Source organism: Pogona vitticeps, chromosome 2 (assembly GCF_051106095.1).
Source record: "Pogona vitticeps strain Pit_001003342236 chromosome 2, PviZW2.1, whole genome shotgun sequence".
In the NCBI taxonomy this organism is placed as follows: Eukaryota; Metazoa; Chordata; class Lepidosauria; order Squamata; family Agamidae; genus Pogona; species Pogona vitticeps.
The window spans coordinates 168253685-168276843 of NC_135784.1; the positions used below are offsets into that span (position 1 = coordinate 168253685).

Below are 23159 nucleotides of genomic sequence, written 5' to 3' on the forward strand. Positions count from 1 at the left end.
CCGTGGTCTGGTTTCATATAGTGTGTACGGGGGGAATAGTTCTTGAGCCTTCCCAAGGGGCGCGTTCACTTCCGGTTCACAAAGGTTGGACATCAGGGCTGTGGTGGCGGCCGCGGAGCGGATGGGCGCCGGGTCCGGTGAGTTTTGCTGGGCGGGAACGAAAGCAGGGCAGGCCCCTTATAGGCTCACTATACAGATCTCGGTGTGTGTGTGTGTGTAAGCCTCGAGGAGGAGGAGGGGGGTGTATCTGCTTTCCGGTAGCCCACGGGGTTCTCTCTCTTTTCCTTTTCCCGCGTGACCTTTGCTAGCATTGGCACCGTTTGGGAGCACCTTTAGACTCATGTTTTTCCCGGGACATTTATTTCCATAAAGCACAAAGCTTTTCTCTTTCTGCCCTCCCTCCGCCCCCCACCCCCGAGATTCTGGCCAGTAGAAGCGGATGATGGGGCAGGTCTGTACAAGAGGGTGGAGAAGAGGGGTCGAATACTCCCAAAGGAGGAGCTGCGGGCGGGAAGGAGGCTGCCGAGAGCCCTTGAGCGGTCCATTCGAAAATCCTGAAGTAACAGCAGGGTGAAAATGCTGGTGGCTGTCACCAGGGAAACAAAAGAGCCTTAAGGCACGTCAGAGGCTTCACACGTTTGTTATGGCACCAGGGAGTTTTTGGGTGGCAGCCTCGCCATTTCATGAGATCCATGGAAGTTTTATACTAAGTGGGCAGGCGTGCTGCCCGCATGGGTTATGGCAGGGGCCGACAAGGAGGTAAGAGGGGGAAACATGAAAAGGAACAATTGCAAATGGTGGCTCTTATGTTGAAGCCAAAATACATCCTTGCACAAGTTGGTCGACAAGACCAGATGGGCGGGAAATAAATCAAATAAATAAATAAGTTGCTGAGCAGTCGTCATTGCTGTAGAACTGCAGAGCTGGAAGGGGCCATAAGGAGCATCCAAGTCCAGCCTCTCCATCCAGGAGGTACAGTGGGGGAATCGAACTCCCAACCTCTGGCTCCATCCCTCTCCTCCTGAGACGGGGATGGAGGGTTCCCTCCCACCTGTAGCCACCCACTGCAATTCTGCGCTTGGGAATTTTTGCTCCTCTACTGGCCTCCTTCACTTTTGTTCAGAAAAGGGTCAGAATTGCTGGGTCTACTTAGCCTGTGAGAATTACAGTGTGGTGTAGTGGAGAGAGTGACAGGTAGGACTTGGGATCAAGTCCCCAACTGGCCACAGAAACTCTTATGTTCATGCATGCATGTGAGTTAATGGTAAAACTACTCCTTAAATATTTCCTATACCTTGAAAAGCCTATTAGCATTGCAATAAGTTGGATAATACTTGATGGCAATAAGAGACTGGAGTACTCCTTTTACAGAAAAATGCTTAAGAATGGTTAAATCCAGTGATCAATCACAGCAAAGCAACCTTGTTGTTTTTAATCTGTTTTTGTTCATTTTGTTTACTTTTTTGTATTATTTGTTTGATTTTTTAAAATATTTGTATACTTAATTGTCTTTTGTTTTTAAATGGCATAAGCTGCTGAGTCCTTTTTAAGGAGAAGGGGGGGAATATTTTTAATAAAATAAGTAAAAGAACACGGCTAAGCAGCCTGAAAAACTTACAGCAATCAAATAAACGTGGCGCTTACAATCTAAACATCCTAGTCTGATAAGATAAATTTATATGGTTTATCTTCTTAGGTACAGTTAGGCATGACTAAATATACACAGGATCAGTCTGCACATTTTCTGGCTTAGTTATAATGTGCAGAATCCTCACTTCTCATATATTTTAGTAGTTTGAGGAAAACAATGAATACTGCAACAGAAAAACCTAGTAAAGAATCTGAGAAAAATCTTATAGTAAACATTATACAAGTGTTGGAAGTATACATTCAAGTTCTTTTAAAGTTTTTGAGCTTGCATATTAAATCCAAAAAAGAAGAGTGCTGGAAAGCTTGCTTTGAGAGTAAGCAGACCTTCAATAAAAGTTTGCTTTTACTGTATTTTCATTTTGTTTTTGCCTGATATGAGAGAACAGGCTAACACGGCAACATCTTCTAAAACAATTAATAAAAGTTGTCACCCTACATTTACTTTTGGATTAATTCTCATGGACCAAAAGCTACTTGTAACCTTTGCCAGTTTAGACTTACAGATATAATTTTAAGAGCTAAAAACTAAAATGATTACAGGAATGTCACCCACTTTAGATTTATTAGTGTCGTACAGATACTAAATGTATCTTAATGTATGAGCATGACATGCATATCTGACAGAAAAAGGGGTTGTGAGTTGGGAATGGCCCTTACATAAAGTACAGTGGTGCCTCGCGTAACGATTACCTTGTTAAACGACGAATCCGCTTTACAATGGTTTTTTAAGAATGTTCCTATGGGCTTTTTCTATTTGACGACAATCGGTTCCCTGCTTTGGGAACCAATTGTTCACTTAATGATGATTTTAAAACAGCTGATCGGCGGGTTGCAAAACAGCTGCCCGCTGTGTAAAATGGCTCCCCGCTGTTTTCAGCACTGATTGCTCGCTTTACAGGCACCGGAAAATGGCTGCCCTATGCAGGATCGTCGCTGGATGATGAGGTATTTCACCCATTAGAACACATTAACCGGTTTCTAATGCATTCTAATGGGTTTTTTAATTTCGCTTGACGACAATTTTGCTTAACAGCGACTTGAACGGAACGGATTATCGTTGTCAAGTGAGGCATCACTGTAATGTTTACTTATTCTGTGGATTCATTAGAAAATTTCATTGTCAGAACTACCTTAGGTGGTTAAATGCTTTTTACTTAGTCTATACAATGGTGCCTCCCTAGACAATTACCTCGCAAAATGGTTTATTCGCAAGACGATGGTTTTTTGCGATCGCTATAGCGCTTCGCAAAACGGTTTTCCCTATGGCCGATTTTCGCTAGACGATGCTTCGGCCCATGCTTCGCAAGACAGTGTTTTTCCGGTACCGTTTTTCGCAAAGACAACGATTTTGACAGCTGAATCTGCGCTTCGCAAAATAGTTTTTTTTAGAGATGATTTTTCACAAGACAGCGATTTTGACAGCTGGGTCCCTGCTTCACAAAACGGTTTTCCCTATGGGCAATTTTCGCTAGACGATGCTTCGGCCCATGCTTCGCAAGACAGTTTTTTCCCGGGACTGTTTTTCGCAAGACAACGATTTTGACAGCTGAGTCTGCGCTTCGCAAAATAGGGTTTTTTAGAGACGATTTTTCACAAGACAGCGATTTTGACAGCTGGGTCCCTGCTTCGCAAAACGGTTTCTCTATGGGCGATTTTCACAAGATGATAATTTTTTCCCCATTGGAACGCATTAAATGGATTTCAATGCATTCCAGTGGCGAACCGCATTTCGCAAGACAATGTTTTCACAAGACAGTGATTTTCGCAGAACGAATTAACATCGTCTTGCAAGGCAGCACTGTATCTTTCCTTCATTCCTCTTTTTCGTTTTCCATCTTGGACTCTATGATTAATTCGGATTTTACCTTTAGTTTATTTTTTACATAAACCGCCCAGAGTAGATAAGTTCTAGGTGGGCGGTATATAAGTTTAGTAAATAAATTAAAAAATTTAAATTACTTGTTACATAGTTTCTCGTGTTTTTGTTACAAATCATCAAGCCCTTCCAACTTGAGATAATCCTAACATGTTTTTTGGCATAGGTGAGATGTTCAAAGAGGGTTTTAGCCTTGCCATCTCCACCCCCACCCCACCTCACCATGAGTTTCTGTGGCCAAGTGGGGGTTTGAGTCCATGTCTCCTGAGTCTTAGTCTGAGGCACTATCCACTGTGCTGGCTCTCATTTTCTTGCTATCAGTTCTCTTGCAAATTGGCATTTGGGAATTGCTAGTATATTATGGTTGGGCAGATGGCTGGACAGTGTCATCAAAGCTACCAACATGAATTTGACCCAACTCTGGGAGGCAGTGGAAGACAGGAGGGCCTGGCGTGCTCTGGTCCATGAGGTCACAAAGAGTCAGACACGACTTAACGACTAAACAACAACAACAAAGTATATTATCTATCCAGACTGTTTGATTTCCTTTCTAATTAGGAAGCTAGATCTATCCTTGTTGTACTGTACATGTCCTGATCTCATTTTCTTCAAAGACTGGGCATGAATTTTGCTGTCATTAGTCATCTTACATACAATCCTCAGCAGTTACAGTCTGTATATGGGAAGAATGCTTCTGGCAGTTCTGTTATGTGTCACTGCGTTGCAGCATCAGCTTGAGTTTAAAAGTGGGCTGTATGCCACTCAGTTCACTTGCAGTGAGATAACACTTACATTAAAGCACTGGAAGTTTGTAGCCTCAAGAATCATTTGTAAGCTGGCATTTTGCAAGTCCTAATTTGGCACTAAGACTCCTGATCGAGCCGGTTAAGGGACATTAGAGTGACTTGTCTAACCTTGCTTATTCCAAGATACGATTATTCTGGTTGATTCTAGTTGCAAAATTTGCAGGCTAGATAGAACAAGACATTCGATTTTATTTTTTAATTTTCAAATTTGTTGTTTTCATCTTGCAATCCGCTCCTGTGTTTGAAATATGTCCTTTTGCCCTGCTGCCATCTGCCCTGCATATCTGATTGTTGAACTGGGTTGCATTATGTTTCAGCTATTTTGATAAGTAATTGTTTTTTTCTGAGCCTCTGCTAGATGTCCTATAGTGGAGAATGAATTTCATCCAGATTTGTGACAGGAAATCACCAATCTGAAGTTGTCTTGCAGCCAGAAGATGTTAATGGTGATAATCCAAAAATAATGTTTGAGAAAGCCCTGGTGGCAGATAGGTTAATTTTAATTTGCCCTCTGCCTTCCTTCTGGTCTCTCCTCTGTTTGGGTTCATCATTAGACTTGTTATCACAGCTAGCTTTCTATCTGGATGTTTCTTTTAAATACCTTGTGTTCTTTCAGTTCTGTTTTTCTTACGAACACACACGTTTATGTTATGATTTTTCATCTTGGGTCCTTTAAGCATAAGACAGAAATCTTTCATATTCTCAGCACTATGAAGTCTCCCTTTCTTCACATGAAGCGCATGCTTTTCTGAACAACTTGCACTCAAAAGAAGAAGCATTCTGCTTTGGATAAGATAGTGGAAGTACAGTAGCAAAAGACCCTGGATCAACGTTTCCTCTAATATTTGGCCCCACCGCGCGGGAGCCTCACCCCATGTGCGGGTGGGGGGAGTGGGGTTTCAACTGATACTGGAACTAAACGGGCACCAACTCTACTTCCCTGATGGAGCTCTGCACACACAACTTAGAGGGAAAGTTGAAAATGTCTTGATCTGGGTCCCACCCCCTGCCTTAATAACAGATATTTTATCTGCATTGGATGTTATTTTGTAGTTATTTTTCAGGAATTGCCCTTAAAGAGTAAAACCTTTAAATCCATGGAGCTTTGCTTTGGGGAGAGGCTGTAGCACAATGGTAGAGTCAGAGAGTGGAAACATTATTTTTGGACAACTCCTCCCAGACCCTCTGCTGGAGATATTGATCATACTGAGAAGGGGATTCTGGGAGTTGTAGTCCAGCTCTGGCAGCGATGCATATTTTGCATCACAGTCCCTAGCACCTTCAACTGAAGGATCCTGAGTAATGGACTGAGGAGAGAATCCCTCTCCTCCTGGAATCCAAGAAAGCTACTGATAGGACAGAAAGCGCCGGGCAATGTCATTTAATGGTATAACTCTGTATCAGGTCATGAATTAAATATTTCTCAGGTCTCAGAATTAAATATTTTGTAGAATTTCCCCTCATTTTTAATATGTTATTGCTATTCTGAACAAGGTTTATGACTGGTTCCCTGGGTGGATTTGATTTCAATTAAATTATTTTTTAAATGAATTATTTTTGACAATTTAAATTTAAAAAAATAATTTTAAAAAAATTAAATCATAATTTTAATCCTGATTTATTTAAATCAATTTTATGTTTAAAAAACACCTTGATATTTATCCACCCTGCTTGTTCCTCCTTGTTTGATTATTCATCATATGATGATTCCAGAGCTATGCAGATGAACACGACTCCCTTTGGAAGGATTGTGGTGGGAGTGATGGCTGGTACAGTCGAGTGATGAATATTGCAGGTGCCAGTCAGCCTTTAAATGCCAGGCTCCTTTTGTCGATTTATTTCTGACCAGCATTCATGGTTTATTTAAATGCAACATATCTCCATTTTTCACACCAAAATGTTGCTAGATTGGCCTACCTGTATCAGAGATGAAACAGTTCCTGTTGGTGAAATGTAAGAAGTTGCTAAGGCCTTTTTTATTTGTAACCGTTACGATTGCATGTAGAGAAATAAGTGTTCAAAAGCCTTTCAAAGCTAACCTTTGTATGTCTTCCCCTCTCCAGCCAACTTGGAGCATGTGAAGTAACCCAAGGAAACTGAGTTCCAGTATGTGGTATATTATGCAGAGCATTCAGAGTAAATATTCTTTGTCGGAGCGTTTGATCCGCACTATAGCAGCCATCCGATCCTTCCCACACGACAATGTTGAAGATCTGATCAGGAGGGTATGTGAGAAGATGGTAAAGAGGTTTTAAGTTTGTTCTTGAACCTTGTGTTTCTAAAATCTCTGTGAGCCTGGTCTTGAAGTTACCATATTTTTTGCTCCATAAGACGCACTCCCCCCCAAATGTGGGGGGGGAGTCTGTGTGTCTTATGGAGCGAAGGCGGCGATTTCACCCCCGCTGGCCCCGTGGGGGGGAGCATCACAAGGGTCCGAGTGAGCCTTCCCGAACCCTTGCGCCGTTCTCCCCTCCCCCCACGGGGCCAGCGTGGGCGAAATTGCCAGCTTCTGGGAGTCTTTTGAGGCTTGGGGGGGCAGAGTGAGTCTCTAAAGGGTCCTGGAACACACCCTAGGACCCTTTAGAGACTCACCCTTCCCCCCCCGGGGGTCAGAGGGGCCGAAATCGCCACCTTCTGGGACTCTTCTGAAGCTTCCCAAACCTCAAAAGAGTCTCAGGAGGTGGCGATTTTGCCCCCCTGACCCCCCCAGGGGGCAGGTGAGTCTCTAAAGGGTCCTGGAACACACCCTAGGACCCTTTAGAGACTCGCCCTGCCCCCCGGGGTCAGAGGGGGCGAAATTGCCACCTTCTGGGACTCTTTTGAGGCTTGGGAAGCTTCAGAAAAGTCCCAGAAGGTGGTGATTTTGCCCCCTCTGGCCTCCGGAGGGGTGAGCCTCCAAAGGGTCCTAGGGTGTGTTCCATAAGACGGACTTCTCCATAAAGCTCACCAATTTTTAGGAGGAGAAAACAGATTATTTTTTTCCTGTTTTCTTCTTAAAATTTGGTGCGTCTTATGGAGAGGTGCGTCTTATGGAACGAAAAATACAGTAGTTACATGCCTCTGCAGCATGTAAACATAAATGGTACTAGGCAGTAGTTTCCCTGAGCCTCTGTTTCCTCTTGTGCCAGGGTTGGAGAACCTGTACTTCTCCAGAAACAGTTGGGTTCCAGCCATATGCAATGCAGTTAGGGTGCCATTTGTATCCTGTAGATAACATAATGTGTTTTCCTGTTGGACGCTTGATTTTTTTTATTGTTTTATTAAAGCTTTTACTTGAAAGCTAAACCCATTAAGTTGCTTGGGCCAATTCAGTCTGTTTGACTGGGATTGTCCAACTTTTATTATGCTCCAAAAAAGTAGATAGGTTTCTCAGTTGAATCCCAGTTCCATCAGCCTCAGATAGTCTTTCCAGTGGTGAGAAATGAATGAAGTTCAGCAGGGATGGGCACGGGCATGGGCTCCTCTCTGGACTTGGTAGTCTTCATAGCCAGAATCCCACTGGATATTTACACACGTACAAGAGTAGCTGCAGAAGTTGCTGCAAGTAATTGACAAGGTGCTGGTTGCTGGTACGATCACATCCCAGCACCTTGCCAATTAGCTGCTGCAGGTTCAAGGATTCCTCCTGCACATGGCCAAATAAATCCAGTCAGATTGTGGCCATTAAGTGTGACAAGCAGGGAAGGGAAACAGATGAACTCTGTATATCTACAGTAAGATCTTGCCAGTCTTCCTTGCAGGCCTTGTAACTGCCATCAGGTAGAAAAAGAGGGCCTATCTGCTCCATGGGGCTCTTTCATACTATAACATTTTTCTCCTAATACAGCCCATGCCATTGTTCTGTATGGGACAAGGAACTATCTAGTTGTGGGTTCGTTCCTCTTCATTGCTCTGAAGACAATTTTTGTCTGTATACTGATGATAAAATACAGCAAAAGGGGCACACTGAGAATAACTTTAAAACAATTTCCTTGGTCAGTAGGTTCCCCCTTATTGTAACATTGTTGGGGTGAAGCGATATTCTTTGTAGATCTTGACTACCTAAAAAAGACAGAGGCAAGTAGATTAGTCTATGTATGGAGTAGACGGGCAAGGGCTTTAAAAAGCTATAGTTCTTCAAGCCTGTTTAAGTGTGATATTTCTCATCTTCAAAGGAAAGCGCAAATGCTCTTTAGCTCAAAGGGCAAAGCAAAGGCTGCTTCAGTTTCTGATTGCTCAGCTTTTAGACGGATGATCCCACATTGGGCTGGATTGAAACTGACAGCTGCATTGCTATATTAATTGCCAGCTGTCTACTATGCAAGAGGCCATTAAAGAGACGGTAAGTCAGCCACTGGGCCAAAAACTGGATGGAAGGAAAGTAAAGCCAAGATGTCATCCAGTACCTTTCTTATTTTGCCCCTAGACTTCAACATTACCAGAGAATAATAATTCTGGAGTGGTTAGAAGAATGTGATGGTGCTGTACATAAATCTAAACAAGGTGTAATGTTTGTTATAATCTAATAGAGTGGAGGTACAAGGGGAGGAGAGGCAAATGAGGAGGGAGGGCACTTTTTAAGGTGGTGGAGTGCGTGGGCAGGAGTCTTTTTTAAAAAAGACAAAAACTAGGCAGTTAAGTTCACAACAGCCTTTTTTTTCCCTGTAGAAAAGAAAATGTGTTCTGTTTTCAGTGACATTTTCACTGTACTCCTGATGGCTAGTACAAATTATTTTTAGCTACCAAATGCAGACATAAATTGCAGGGCCCATTTATGTGTCTTGCTTGTGTGCCTTCACAGTTAAGGGCTTAAAGTCACAATAAGCCACCACCACCCCATCTGCCCTTGAAGCGTCGCCACTGAATTTGCACAGGGAGGTCTGTGCTTTGGCCACCCCTGCTCAGTTTGATGGGAAAAGGGCATGCCCTTCTTGTCATCCTCAACTTTTAAAAACTGAGGTCATAGAATAATTGAGTTGGAAGGGGCCGATACGGCCATCGAGTCCACTCCCCTGCTCAGTGCAGGTGGGAAACATTAGGGTACAAAAGTTCTCTCTGTTCTTTTCTAATCTGTTTTGGGAATGTTAATGCAATAATACTTAGCAGTGACATGAATGGCAATAAATATACAGGCTTCTCATGGGTGAGACTTGGTATTTTAATGTTTTGTCCTGGAGAGCAGTGTAAACAGGAAGCCTTTGCTTTCAGCATCTCTTGCTATTTCCGTGTGTGTGTGTGTGTTGCAAAGGTTTGCTTATAGCAGCAATGAGGAAGGGATAGAGTTGCTCAACCTCCCTCACTTCCACCTCTCTCTGTTCCAGGGTGCAGATGTGAACTGCATGCACGGCACCCTGAAGCCGTTGCACTGCGCTTGCATGGTTGCTGACGCTGACTGCATCGAACTCCTGCTGGAAAAAGGAGCAGAGGTAATAGGTTGACTACTCTGTACAAAGAGATCCAGGAAAAAATGGAGAAAGGTGGTGCGTAGGCACTTATAACGAGGTTTGTGGTGTGCTTTTGAATGTCGTAACAGGTTTTGTTCATCATTCTTGCTGCAGTTCTGCAAGTCTAGCAGTGTCCTTCCTCCCCCCCCCCCCCCGGTATTGTTCATAAACTGAGGTTAAAAGTGAGACTTGCCCAGGTGAGATCTGTGCCAAGGTATTTAGTTTTCCCCTGCATTGGACATCTCAGTTAAGTGTGAAGCAGCTCAGACACTGTATGTTTTTTTCCCGCCTGATCAGGTGCACCATAATCTGAGTAGATTGTCATAAATGGTAATCTGAAGTGTAACACCACAGTTTTGTGTCATTGTAGAAGTGTTGAAGTAGGACTTCAGAGATTCAGGTTTTAGTTCTCGTGAACCATGAGGCTCACAGGATGGCTTTGGACCCCACAGTTCCTCTCCGTTTTGCCCTGGCTCACAAAATAGTTAGGAAGAGCAAACCCTTGAGAAAAGAAATACATATATAACTCAAAAATAAATGCATGTTTCAAGAAATCTGTCCAGCACACTCTCTGCTTGCCTGTTTCACCACTGAAAAACAGCCTCAATACTGAGTTTCTATTTATTTATTTATTTGATTTATATCCCGCCCATCTGGTATATTTATACCACTCTGAGCGGCTAGTTGGCAAGTATCCAAAAGGCTGTTTTATATATGCCCAAAGCTTTGTGTGTGTGTGTGTCCAGTGGGAGATGATGGCTATTGTGATTTCCTTTTAAACTACAGAATCTCGCATTGTTACCAGTTGCTCTTGAAGGTAGATCTGTACATTATCAAAAATTTAGGGTTCCAGATGAAGAAAGCAACCTAATTTCTAACCCTCTTCACATTATACAGTGCACCTGACCTTGTATTTCGATGTCACTGCAGTGTTTTTCTTGTCATCCTCCCACAACACTGACTGTTGCTTGCTAGGAAGAAGAAACTATTGATAGAGTAACACCAGGGCATAAGGTTAAATGCAATAAATAAATAAATAAATAAATAAATAAATAAATAAATAAATAAATAAGGTTGTAGGTAGAACCAGGTGCTGCTGAGAAGGGAAGATAGTTTCGGGTTGCTTTTTAAAAAACAATTATTTCTTTATATAGATATAGAAATGTGTGTGTATACATTTTTTTAAAAAAATAACTTGTAATAAATGTAATAGAACCAAGGAAACATTTCTACTAAAGAAAGTCTCATTTAAACGTTTATAATGGCTGCTACCTACTATTATATTGCAGTTCACATATTGTCATAGTGAAAAATCTAGGAATCAAAATTCTTTTGTCGTGATGTGCAGTTGGACTCTGCAAGTCCCTCCCAAGTTTTGAAAATGCCAGGCCTGGTGAGGAAGTGTGTCACTTGATCAGAATTTCATGCCCTCCGAGGTGTGGTGATCTGCTAGTACAACACTTTGGATCCTGGCCATTTTAAGGGTGACTCGTAATTTGGTTCTGTGGCTCAAGATGCCCTTGTCTCAATGCTGTTGCCAAAGTTCAGTTGAGCCCCATGTCACCTATATTGGTTTTACTGAATTATGGGTGATTTTTGTTCTTGGTTTGTTTTTGTTCGCTCAGTGATACACAACAGGAAACTGTTTTTTTTCCAGTACTTTTACAAAAATTCTCACAGATGGTTCTAATTGGTGATAAATTGACAAGACCCTTAATCCAAATGCACAAAACTTTACAACTTGGCAAGGCCAGCTTCCAAAATGTGGTCTAATGTGAAGTGATCAATTCACAAAAGGATAAGTTTCTGAGAGAAGCTGCTAAATCATACAAATGACCATTCCCTTACAAGGCAGTGGCACAGACATCATAAGAACTGCCCCCACTGGATTTCAGCAAGTCTTAATCTCTAGCAAATTGCTACTTATATATGTCTGGGAGACTCTTAACCAGAGCAGAATACATACCATAGCCATCTTCCATTTGCTCTGGCCAGAGACATGCTTGTAAACACAGACAAAATATGGCAGCCTAATGTCTTTGAGGACTTTGAGATCACCTAATATGGTCAAGTAACAGGTCTTAGGTCAGAGGCAGACTACTCTGAGTGCTGGATGACATTAAAAGATTAAGCTTCACCCTAACGTATTTCTTGTGGTGTCATCTGGCCTTCCTGGATTTCTCTTTTCAGTATTTATTTTTGATCATTATGTTGTTTGGAATTGCCTACCAAAGATACATGGAAACAGCCTCCCCCCCCCCCCGATGCTCATTTTTTGAAATGGGTAGCAACATGTGGGGAAATCTCAATCACTCCAGTGAAGAGGTAAGGAGCTCTCTGCCTTTTTTTCTCTGAGCTGAATTTAGTCAGCCTAAGGGCTGGAGGTCTCTAACCTTCTGTTAGAAGAATGAGGAGCACAGAGCAGGTAAGGAGTCATTAGGCCCAAAATGGAAAAGATTCCACCAAGCTGTCCTTCCTTGTGGAGCATTTTAGGTCATTTTCTCCTCCCAGCTGCTCATCTTGAACTGTGAACGCTGAAGACCCTCCCTTCTCTGCTTTTGCAGGTCAACGCCCTTGATGGATACAACCGAACGGCCCTTCACTATGCGGCGGAGAAGGACGAGACCTGTGTGGAGATCCTCTTAGAATATGGGGCTAATCCCAACGCACTGGATGGGAACAAAGACACTCCACTCCACTGGGCCGCCTTTAAGAACAACGCCGAATGTGTCCGAACACTCTTAGAAAGCGGCGCCTTTGTCAATGCTTTGGATTACAACAATGACACCCCTCTGAGCTGGGCGGCCATGAAGGGGAACTTGGAGAGTGTGAGCATCCTCCTAGAATATGGGGCTGAGGTCCGTGTGGTCAATCTGAAAGGGCAGACCCCCATTTCCCGGTTGGTAGCCCTCCTGGTCAGAGGACTCGGCACCGAGCGCGAAGATGCCTGCTTCGACCTCTTGCACCGAGCCGTCGGACATTTTGAATTGCGGAAGAACGGCGCCATGCCCCGCGAAGTCTTGCGAGATCCTCAACTTTGTGAAAAGCTGACCACGCTGTGCTCTGCCCCAGGCACTTTGAAGACGTTGTCGCGCTACGCGGTGCGCCACAGTCTAGGGGTCCAGTTCCTTCCAGATGCAGTGAAGGAGCTGCCTTTGCCAGCGTCTTTGAAAGAGTATGTCTTGCTTAAATGACAGCTAAGAGCTTTGTAGGGCTCTGTTAATCACGCAGATGGATTGATGTTTTTGTGTGGCTCCTTTCCTGCTCCTTCACACTGGTAGTAGATAGTAACCTATAATAGGTTTTGCAGCTCTGTCTGTAACCTCATAGGTAAATGGGTTCATCCTTGCTGTTGCATTGCTGAAATTCTCTTAGCTTCTCTCTTTCCTGTAATAAGGGCTCTCCCCCCCCCGTGCAAAAAAAAGCGGGCTGTTGGAAGATACTTTCCCGGGCCCAGTGTGACTTAGAGGCCTCAATAGACATCTCTGTTCAGATTGTCCCTAGAGCCATCCCATGTTCTCTGAGAACTATTCCCAGAAAGAGAATGCTTTGTTTTTGTTTTCTTCTCAAGCTGCTGAAGCGGGCTAGGGAGGTTCTGTGTCGGAGGAAAAAGAACATCGGCTTCTGTTACAGATTGTGAAGTGCTTTAGTGACACGTCTCCTTAACAGTTTGCTACTCCCGAGTTCACAAGCCTGTCCTGCCCTTTCATTTTCTATCAGGAGGTAAACTGTCCCTTTCTGGGAAGGCCACAGCTTGATGGACTTGAGCAAAGAGACTTGGCAAGTTCTTCATCTCTCATGAGAATTAGTAGGGCTTTCTCTAAAACCTGGCCTCGGTCATACTTCTTATTGCCCAGATGGGTGCCAAACAAAGCAGGAGAGAGAGAACTCTATCAAGACTTAGCAGTGTTTTGTGGTGACTTTGGCCAGTTTTACACATGCCACAAAATAAAGTGTGGCACTGTCTTGATAAGCGTGAGTTGTGTCATGTCAGACTGGCTGGAAACCGACTGACAAATGAACAGAGGGACAGGGACATGCTCGCTTAAGTAGGAAAGCATCTCTAGTAGAGAAGTCCCTAAGCAGCCTTTTCTTTGCTCAGTTGTTTCTGTCTGCTTATTATAGAAAGAAGCATTCAGGAATGTGCAAGTGGGAAGATGCTGTCTGAAACAGTGCACCCTGTTCTTACTTCATTCTGCTGTATGTTCAGATCAATCAGGAAATGGGCCCATCAGAGCCCATAAAACGATGCATGGCAGGGTGGTTGTCTAAAGGCATGGAGACTGTCGTGAGATTTTCTTCTTCTTTTCCATTTTAATAATGTGCTAGTGAGAGGGGTCCCAGGGTGTGTACCAATTCCACAAAGTTGTTTAGTGAGAAGCAAGTTAGCGCCTGTCCACAAACTCAAGTGTGTGCTAGTGCGTTTTACGTATGGCGTTAAGCGCCTGCTTTTCTTTTATGCCTGGCAGTTTCAGAGTGGTACGAGGGCTTCTTGCCCTGCGCCTAGCATTGGTGTGCAGCCTGATCACCTGCACCCCTAGTTTTTCCTCACATTGTTTCAGTTTCCTAGTGCTGTGCTGATTTTTTTCTTGAAGCTTCAGCTATGCAGTGCACTTATGTAGAGATGATAGAATTGTCAAATGGCTGATGGGGTTGTACTCGAGCATATCTGGAGGAGGCCTTTTGGGGGGGCAGCTACTCTGCACAGTGGGTCTAGTGTTCTGAGACCTTTAAATGCAGTGAACAAGAGCCATAAATGTTTATGGAAAAGCATTTCTCTCTGCCCATCTCTCGAGGCAGACACAGCAACAGAAATTTCAGAATCTTGTCATTCAGAGTTTCCATAGAATAAGTGAAGTCCAATGCATTCTTTCTCCTTTCCTGCTGTTTAATTCCCCCCCTGTGGGTTTCAGGTCTAAGTGAGCATATTTTGGCTTTCAAGAGCCTTGCTCCAGTGAGGATTGCATCCCACTGTAAGCTCTGAATATCCAAGGGTTTGGATGCCATGGAGGAAGATCCATGCAGTGAGCAAATGTATTGGATATTAAAAGGCTGTTGATTAAACATGGTGGTGTACTGGACAGCATTTAGACTGCTGTGTAATTTCATTGCAAATGCTTTGTGCTAAATTCCAAAATCTAGAACATAGCTGTGCCTTCTGCTTTTTGTGATTCAAGGTGATGACCTTCTCCTGTTTCCTGTTGAAATGTCTCCAACAGACTGATTTCCCTCCTTACCAACCCCTGACCCCAAAGTCTTTGTTCTGATAGTCTTGGAATGGAATAAGAGGACGAGCAGTTGAGGGTGATTTTTAGAATGGAGAGTGGATCATACCAGAAGAGAGTAAGAAAATTACCAGGTGGTTCATTTCAGATGAGAAGGAACCAAGAATGAGAGAATATACAGTTCTTGACCTAGCAAAACAGTTGGCATATTGGCAATGGTGTTTTTTAGCTCTCAGAACAGAGCGTGAGCCGATGGGCTTATAGGCATGTGGTAGGAGGACACTGGCAAGCCTTGGATAAGTCTCTCAATTTATTGAGGCAGCTGTGATCTACAGTCCCTTTGTGGCAGCTGATTTTTAGTTGGATCTGCCCATTGATTCCTTCTCACATGATGGAAGAACTCACTAAATTTCTGTGCTCATTCCTCTTGGCTGAGTAGCTTATGCAGTGCAGTTGCTGTGGATAAAGGAAGGACTCCAGCAGAGTCTTTCTTGGTATTCACAGTGGCTGGAACAGTTTAAAAAGCAACCTGTTTTCTCATTATGGCAACTTTGGAGAAAGCAGACAAGTTTATTAAAAAAGGGTGAAATCCTAGGAGGAAAGTGGCTCATGCATGGGGCCAAACTGGGTCCCTAGAATGTCTGTTGTTGCCTAATCCTAGACTATTTTGGGGGAAGTGCTTAAAATAAGGTTGGACACTTCATAGCCCTCCTGATATAGTTGGACTGTAAAATTGCATCGTTCGTCATCATTAGCTGTTCTGGCTAGCACTGACGAGAGCCGTAGTCCTACAAACCCGGGAGGGCCAGCCATTTGCCAACCCTAGTTTAAGTGGATGGTCTCAACGTTAACGTAAGAGATGGTGGGGCTGGGTGGGCCCCACAAACTTGATCACTGTGGCAAATGAGGTCTTTCATTTCTTTCTGAATTTGAGTTGGGGACCCTGCAAAGCATTCACTTACTCAGCAACATGCTTGTCACCAGCCACTGATCCAGATGACAAGGTCCTTTCCTTCTTGTCCATTGAGTCAGGTTCTTGGGGGGGGGGTGGTAGGAAGACTATCGGAGGCCTGGAGGAAGAGGCAAGTCCCCTTTCCTCTTTGCAGCCTGCCTCAGTATAAACAGTAGCATTTTCCTGTTTTGACCTAACTTCTTTATTCCCACCATGAAAACTTTCCCAGATGCACACAGATGAAAGAAAGGCAAGAAAGCAAGTGTGGGGGAACTAACTGCACCAATGTGGTTGTACATTCTTCTCCACATTCCTTTTGCATGCAAGAGTGCCAGAATGTATCACAAATTATGTCTGGATAGCTTTCCAGGCCTTTACTTCTTTAAATAACTATGAAGGTCTTCCACTTTTCCCTTGGGTCTTCTTTGTTGACATGGATGTTTGGAACACATCCGTTGGCCTTTGTTATTCCCATGTTATTCCCAGTTCCTACAGAGACATTCTTTTCCACCTTACCTGTAAGTGGTTTGAAAAGGCCCTCTTTGACAAGACTGCATTGCTTGCATGTATTCTAGCTGTTGTCTCTTCTCACTCTTGACTACTCTAGTTCCTTATTGTGAAGTCAACCGCAATTATCAAATACAGTTTTTAAAAAACATTTCACTTGGCAAGTAAAACAAACAGTACCTTAATTTTGAAGTATTCAAGCTGTATGCAGGCTTTTGGATTTGGTTTCCTACCACGTGGGTTGGGTTGAGGGGGAAACATGCCAGTGGAAGGCATGCAGGGAAGGCATGTGTTTCTAGATCACTCCATCCAAAAGGGACAATTTAGATTTGTGATGATATGTGCTGGGCAAAAACCAGATATTCTGAATGCAAGTGGATCTGGACCAGAAAACCAATGCAGGTAATGTAGAAGGAGAATACACTCACTCAGCAAGACGCATCTGCCTTAAGAGGTTCTGCTGGTCCTCACACATAACAGGGGCTTTTGGGTTGTGGCTTCCTCACTTTTCAGGTTGACTTATCGTGTTGATTCTGCATCATTTCTGGCTTGTAGTGTGGCTTTTATTTTTTTATCTTTTATCATCAACTTATTATTTTGCTGCTGCTTCATAGGTTGGATTGCAATGTTGTGGACCTTTTCATTTCATAGCAGCTGCTCTGTCAGCGATGCAAGTTCTCATTTGCCTGGTTCTCGCAGCTGCTGCTGTTAGCACTTTTAAGGATTAGAAGCATGAAAGGGAGCGTTTGTGTGTTGAAATAATGAGCTCTTCAGTATAACAGTCCTGGAGGTGAAACACTCTGTGTTCCAGCTTGCAGTTACACAAGACAAAAGTAACTTACTCAAAGCAACCCCAACAAAGCAGGACTCTCTGCCAGTGCAGGGGGCTTGTGGATTTCCCCTTGCACAAAGTGGTGGGAAGTGGAGAACCATGTAGGGCAAGATCTGTTTTGCACACAGTGCTGCACTGAGAGGATACTGGCCTGTATGCCTTGCTTCTTAAAGGGCTCTAGTTTGACCCAGGAACAGGTTACATAAGTTGCAGCAATCTTGGCTAGAAAAACCAGCACTTCTGTCTCACTCTAGCCTAGAGGCAAAGAATCCCCTGGATCCTGAGGTGTTTCTTCAATTTGAGGCGGCCTACATGGATCAGAAGAAAGGATGAGCAAGTTCTCTTTACATGTTTACTGCCTGCAGAAGAGGAAGTAAATTTCCTTCAACATACCATTCACTCGCTACCTGGCAGAGCATTCACAGCTGCCCCATGCTTATGCCCATGTACAAGCAGAGAACCAGCCACTTTCTCAGTCCCTTGAAGGTTTGTCATACCATTACCCACTGCTTGTAGAAAACTGCTGCATCAAGAATTAATAAGCTGCAGAATGGTCCTGTAATAGAATAGGCCTTAATGCTTTCATGGCTACAAGCTGCGTATATGAGGATGAAAGTATAAGTTGTAGGCAGACAACTGTTTGCTAATCCATCCACCACAAAGACGACACTGGCATGGCCTGCAGCTTCCTGGCAGTGGTCAACATAGCCTGGCTTCCTTGTCATGTGAAGTGTGGGAAGGCATCTCTTAGAAACTTTCAAGCAGCGCGCGCAAGGCTCACTTGAACACCCTTCCCAGCAGTGATTATTCATAGTAGGGAGCTATGTGTGAGTAGAGCAAAGCAAAGGACTGGAATCATAAACAGAACAGTTTACAGGCAGCTCGGTATCATATAGGCATCAGCTGGCTGCTTGCTTTATTAAAATCAGTCAGTCCATTCCATCCCTCTACTCCGAAGCTACTGAAGGAAAAGCCACAAGATGCTATGAAGTCAGGTGGGGGAGGCAAGGGACAGCCACATCACAATCTCCAGTCCCGTAATTCCTCTTTTATTTGAAACAATTGGAAAAGCCTGGATTTGGAAGGCACTAGAGCCATAAATTTACTCTTAAGAGTGCCTCCTGGGATAGATGGCATTTTAGGTTCAAATAGCAAATTTATTATCTAGTTCAAATTCCAACTTGATTAATTTTGAAACCATTTGACAAATTCCACCCCCCCACCCCCCTACAAGTCTGTAGGGTGCCTAGTGAATGGGCTAGGAATAGCTTGTCTTCTAACACTGGTAAAACGACAGGAGGAGGAGATCTGGCCAGTGCCTGGGTAGAAGACCACTGAGAGCCCCAGAGAAACTATCCTGACCTTTCTTCTTACTGAAGAAATACTAGTAAGAAAACAGGTGTTTCTTCTTTAACTCATAAGTGTATGTCTATATGAAATGAGCCATGGTACTCCCATCACTATGTCTTGTTTCCTTCTCTGTTCATGACCAGCATGCAGCCCCTACATTGACACAAAAATGCCCAGTGGACAGCTGCATGCTAACTGGGGCAGGAATTGAAAATTTAGAATTTTATTTTAGAGGTCTCCATAAGTATCATAACTCCAAAGGAGAGATGCAGCGGCTTTGTGAGTTGTTCACAGGGCACCTTCTCCCGATACTCTCTTACGAGTAATGTGCTCTAAGTGGGCTTTCTCCGAGGTATCCAAGTCGATCTTGTACTTGGCCAGGACCTTCAAGATGGGACGAAGCTTCAGCCACCACTGCGACTTGGGGATGCGATGCCTGTTTGGAAAGAGATACGGTAAGAATCTTCACATTATCCATTCTGTGGCCCGAGTGCTCCAGCCGGCCAGCCTCTTGTGAGAGACTCATTAGGATCTTGGGAAGTTTGCAGTAGTCAGTTTTGAAAGGTAATGCAGTGTTGCCATGACAACAAACTAGTTTACTCTGCTGAAACTTGAGCCAATTGCATCTGCACCGTTTGCTCAAGTTACTCATGCTTTCAGCTTTGGAACAAGTAAAATATTCTGTGATGCCAGATATTTTTTGGGGGGGGGGGATTACACAGACATGCAGATCGGCCACTCCTTAGTTTCAAGCTTGGGCAGAATTTAGCATATCCATCAGAGAAGAAAAGAGACACCCTATCGCTAGGGTGGATACCTGCCTATATGAGATTAGATTTCACCCAAACTGGGCTAACTCAAGAAGTCCTCCTAGTCTTTTAGTGTATACATTATATTTTTAGGCATTTAAAATTGGGCTGTCACACAAGTAAAGTTTGACTAATTGAACATGTACAGAATGTATAAAGAAATAAAACAAATACCGCTGAAGGTGACAAGTTGCCCTTCTTTGTTTCAGTAAGAGATGCTCTGCTAGGTTCATTGTTGGATTCAAACTCACGCGTGGGGCCTTGAGTGCTTGTCCGGTATCCCTGCTGTTTCCTGTGCCTCCTTGTATTTATGGCCAAAGCAATCCAATGGGGGAGAAACAGGGAGGAACCTCCTCTATTTGATCACTTTGCGCCAGCAGCAAAATCCTTCCTTCCTAATGACTCTCCTAGGAAGTGTATTCTCTATTCCAGCCTCAATGTTGTCAGTGTTTTCCCCCAAAAAATCCTTTAGCCCCTGGGGTCTCCTTCCAAAGGCCACAAGATTGCATTTGTATGTTGCCTTTTTGGCCATGGTTGCATCTCCCTTTGGAAAGAATTGCTGGTTTATTTGCTACATCACAGAGAGGCATGTCTGCATTTCTGATTTTTCAGTCAAAACTTAAGTGAACAAATAGGGGCTAAAAACTTCCACTGAAGAAGGATTCTTAGGCTTCTAGCAGATTTGATGGAATGAAAATTACTTGAAACTGCCGACTCTAAGGCATTATTTCTTTACAGGCTGTTTCAGGCCACAAGGAAGAAACTTACTCAAAATCTGTCTCTTCCTTAAGTTCAGCAAGAGGCTGGAATACGAGGGCCCTTCTGCGCATGCCCAGGAGGCAAGCTGAATCAGCAGTGTTGGCAAAGATACGACCTAAAAAAAGGAAATAGTGCAAGTTCACTGTTTAAAATCCTTACATATTAGCCGGCAGGGTGGGTTTGGGAGAAGATTGCTTAGACAACGATGGCTGAGCCTTCTAGGAGGAACTGAAGTGCAGTGTCTTTGACCTTCTAAAATAATGTAGAGGACCATTGACACTGCACTGTGGCAAAATAATACTTGTACTTACGTCTAAAAACAAACAAACAGAAGCCAATAAAGGAGTTTATAGTATTGGTATCCCATAGTCCCCACTACCATTGAACAATTAAGAGCTGCATTATGGACCAGCTACAGTTCCCAGTAAGTTTTCAAAGGTAATCCTGGGTAGACCACATTCCAGTAATCCAATTGAGATGAAACTCAAAGCACATTAAGCATAGCTTCATCACTGTTTCTTGCCAATACTTGCTGCTGATGATAGGCATTGCATCCAGTGTATCGGAAGAGCACCAAGTAAGGAAAAGCTGTCTTGGCTTTTCGTTCTAGAGAGATGCCACCAAACCTCCTGATGGATCTCGCTGTGCTTTGCCACCCCTTCTTGGACTGTACTTTGACGCCTTAACTCTGAAACCTAACATGCAGATGGGTCTCAATGTTTCTGTCATTAGGCAGTAAATAACATATGTATTCTGTGATAAAGTAAACTAACTTTTGTAAAGCTGAACAATGACTGCCTACCTCACTTTTAAAGGTTTGTTGTTTTGTGACATCCAGTTACTTCCAACTCATGGTGCTCCTATGGATCAGATGACCTCCAAGAGGTCCTGACATTAATGGGACTGCTCAGGTAAATGCAAACGGAGGGCTTCCTTTCAGAGTTCCTTCCTTCAGGACATCACAGAGCCAGTCTGCCTCATGTTAGGGCTTCCTCTTTTCCTGCTGCCTTCTACTTTTCCTAGCATTATTGCTTTTTCCACTAAGTCTTGACTCTATGTCCAGAGCACTCAGGTTAGTCCTTCAACCTGTGGTGAAAATCTGTGTACGATTTGCCTAGGACCCATTTATTTATTTATTTTGGCAGTCTGCAGTATCTCTAAAACCCTTTTTCAACATTGCATTTTGAATGGATTTCCCCCCCCCCTCAAAAAATCTGATAAGCTCTCTTTGTTGCACAGAGTTCACATCCATAAATAATAATGGGGAATACCATACTATGGGGAAACTGGATCGTAGTCTCCCATAGTACAGCCTCACAGATCACTATCTTTTCTAGTTCTTCATGGCTGACTTTTCAAGTCTCTGTTTTCCCATTTCTCAGCTGCAGCCTTTGTTTTGGTTTGATGACAGAAGCAAGATACAATCTTTTAATTGTGATTTCTTCATTGCCAACATTAAATTAAGTAATTCTTCAATTACCATTTCTGTTCTCTTCTTATTGCTCATCTGTGATGTTGCTTGTGCATTTTTGCCTTTAGCCTCCATTGGTAGTAGTTTCAAATCACTGCTATCTTCTGACAGCAGTGGGATGTCATTTACACATCTTAAAACGTTGGTTTTTTTAATGGTTAGATTCATATAAAATGGTTTTCACATCACTTTCGTATGAATCTAATCTAGCTTTGCATATCAACTGTTCTGTGTATGTGTTGAATAAACAGGGAGGTAAGGTATACCCTTGTCTGACACTTTTGCCAATTGAAAATAATTCTCTCTATTCTGTCCTAACAGTAGCCTCTTTATACTTAATATAGGTTATGTCAGGACAATCAAATCATGGTGACACATCTATTTCTTTAAGATGCCTGTATTTTCCACCATCTCTTCAGGGCTAAAGGGCATTATTTCATTCCATCATTCATAAACACACTACGAGGTAGACACTACTGGATTCCCTCCTCATCCTTTTTAAAATTCCACATGTCACCATCTCAGCAGCTGTATGTAACTCAGCTGATATAAGAAAAGATCCAGGGGAAAGCTTCTCCCATACCATGTCTGGTGCATTCTTTGATCTTGCCAGTTATCCACGCCACTGATTTCGCGCCCATTTTTGTCCCAAAGTTTCTGTCAAATGGAGTTGGCGTCCCACCCTGTGGCAGACAAAGGGAGAGTCAAGTTTGATTTTCCTTCAAGAGCAATACCTGGGGTCAGGGGGATGTGATTCATAGATACAGCAGTGCTTAGAAGTCTCCAAAAGGTGGGTTAATTGTTACAGACGTTAGGATTCATTGTAAATCAGTCACAGATTAGAATGTTCCATCCAGTTAAATTAGTGGAATTTACAAAAATAATACATACCAACTTGTCTTTACAAAGGCCCATGGATATCTATGCATTAACTTCCTTGTATCTCTAGATCAGTGATGGCGAACCTATGCCACATGTGCCACAGCTGGCAAGTGGAGCCCTTTCTTCTGGCACATGAGCCCTAGGTCGCTACTCCCCTCGCCCCCTCCTGTTCAGCCAAACCAAATGAGGCGGCTGCAGCTGGGATTCCCCCTTCCGACGCCGGTTTGGGGTCCTCCGGATTCATCGCCATGATTCCCCCTTAAATCGCCACTTCCAGTTCCACTCTTCCTGGTCCAGGGCGGTGGCATGCCATCCGCTGTTCCCCCACCCCCAAAAAAGGTTCGCCACCTCTGCTCTAGATGAAAATTAGTACTGAATATATGCTTCCAATTTTTGTTCAAAATGAATAGATAACTAATTTCAATCTGCATAGTAAACAGTAAGAGCAGCAACTCCGAAAACTGTTCAAACTGCCTGGCTCCAGAGTTGCAGAGAGCAGAAGTCTATGAACTGCTGGATGTTCTCATTGGAAGAAAGGAGTGGGGCAGGAATTCTCGATGATTTCCTTCTGCCGCTAGCTGCTCCCCATCCCCCAGAAATTTTGCTCTGGAAAATTA

The 23159-nt window shown here is 43.4% G+C and overlaps 2 protein-coding genes and 1 long non-coding RNA gene across 7 annotated transcripts in view; 2 read left to right on the forward strand and 1 right to left on the reverse strand.

Moving 5' to 3' along the window:
- Window positions 1-5: 5 nt before the first annotated feature.
- ASB8 (ankyrin repeat and SOCS box containing 8) lies at window positions 6-14841 on the forward strand. 3 transcript variants are annotated; one of them, XM_020778203.3, is made up of 4 exons: window positions 6-137; window positions 6396-6572; window positions 9633-9737; window positions 12320-14841. In XM_020778203.3, the coding sequence occupies exons 2-4, from the start codon at window positions 6441-6443 to the stop codon at window positions 12947-12949; spliced, it is 867 nt and encodes a 288-aa protein (XP_020633862.2). In that variant the 5' UTR covers window positions 6-137; window positions 6396-6440; the 3' UTR covers window positions 12950-14841. The 3 variants fall into 3 exon arrangements, with proteins under 3 accessions (XP_020633862.2, XP_020633869.2, XP_078240809.1); XM_020778210.3 differs by having other exon boundaries at window positions 6396-6557; XM_078384683.1 differs by lacking the exon at window positions 6-137 and adding an exon at window positions 2575-2595.
- Window positions 9966-11316, forward strand: LOC144586442 (uncharacterized). The gene is made up of 2 exons (XR_013541274.1): window positions 9966-10769; window positions 10829-11316. It is a non-coding gene; the product is annotated as an uncharacterized LOC144586442 (long non-coding RNA).
- A 3987-nt stretch (window positions 14842-18828) lies between the features above and the next one.
- The window catches only part of PFKM (phosphofructokinase, muscle), a 72337-nt gene continuing 68006 nt past the window's right edge, over window positions 18829-23159 (reverse strand). For all 3 annotated transcript variants that reach the window (XM_072991155.2, XM_072991157.2, XM_072991156.2), the window contains exons 21-23: window positions 22244-22343; window positions 20199-20304; window positions 18829-19057 (exon numbers count right to left, since the gene is read on the reverse strand). In XM_072991155.2, the coding sequence (XP_072847256.1) occupies window positions 18910-19057; window positions 20199-20304; window positions 22244-22343 (354 nt within the window). In that variant the 3' untranslated portion in view covers window positions 18829-18909. The remainder of the gene's footprint in view (window positions 19058-20198; window positions 20305-22243; window positions 22344-23159) is intronic.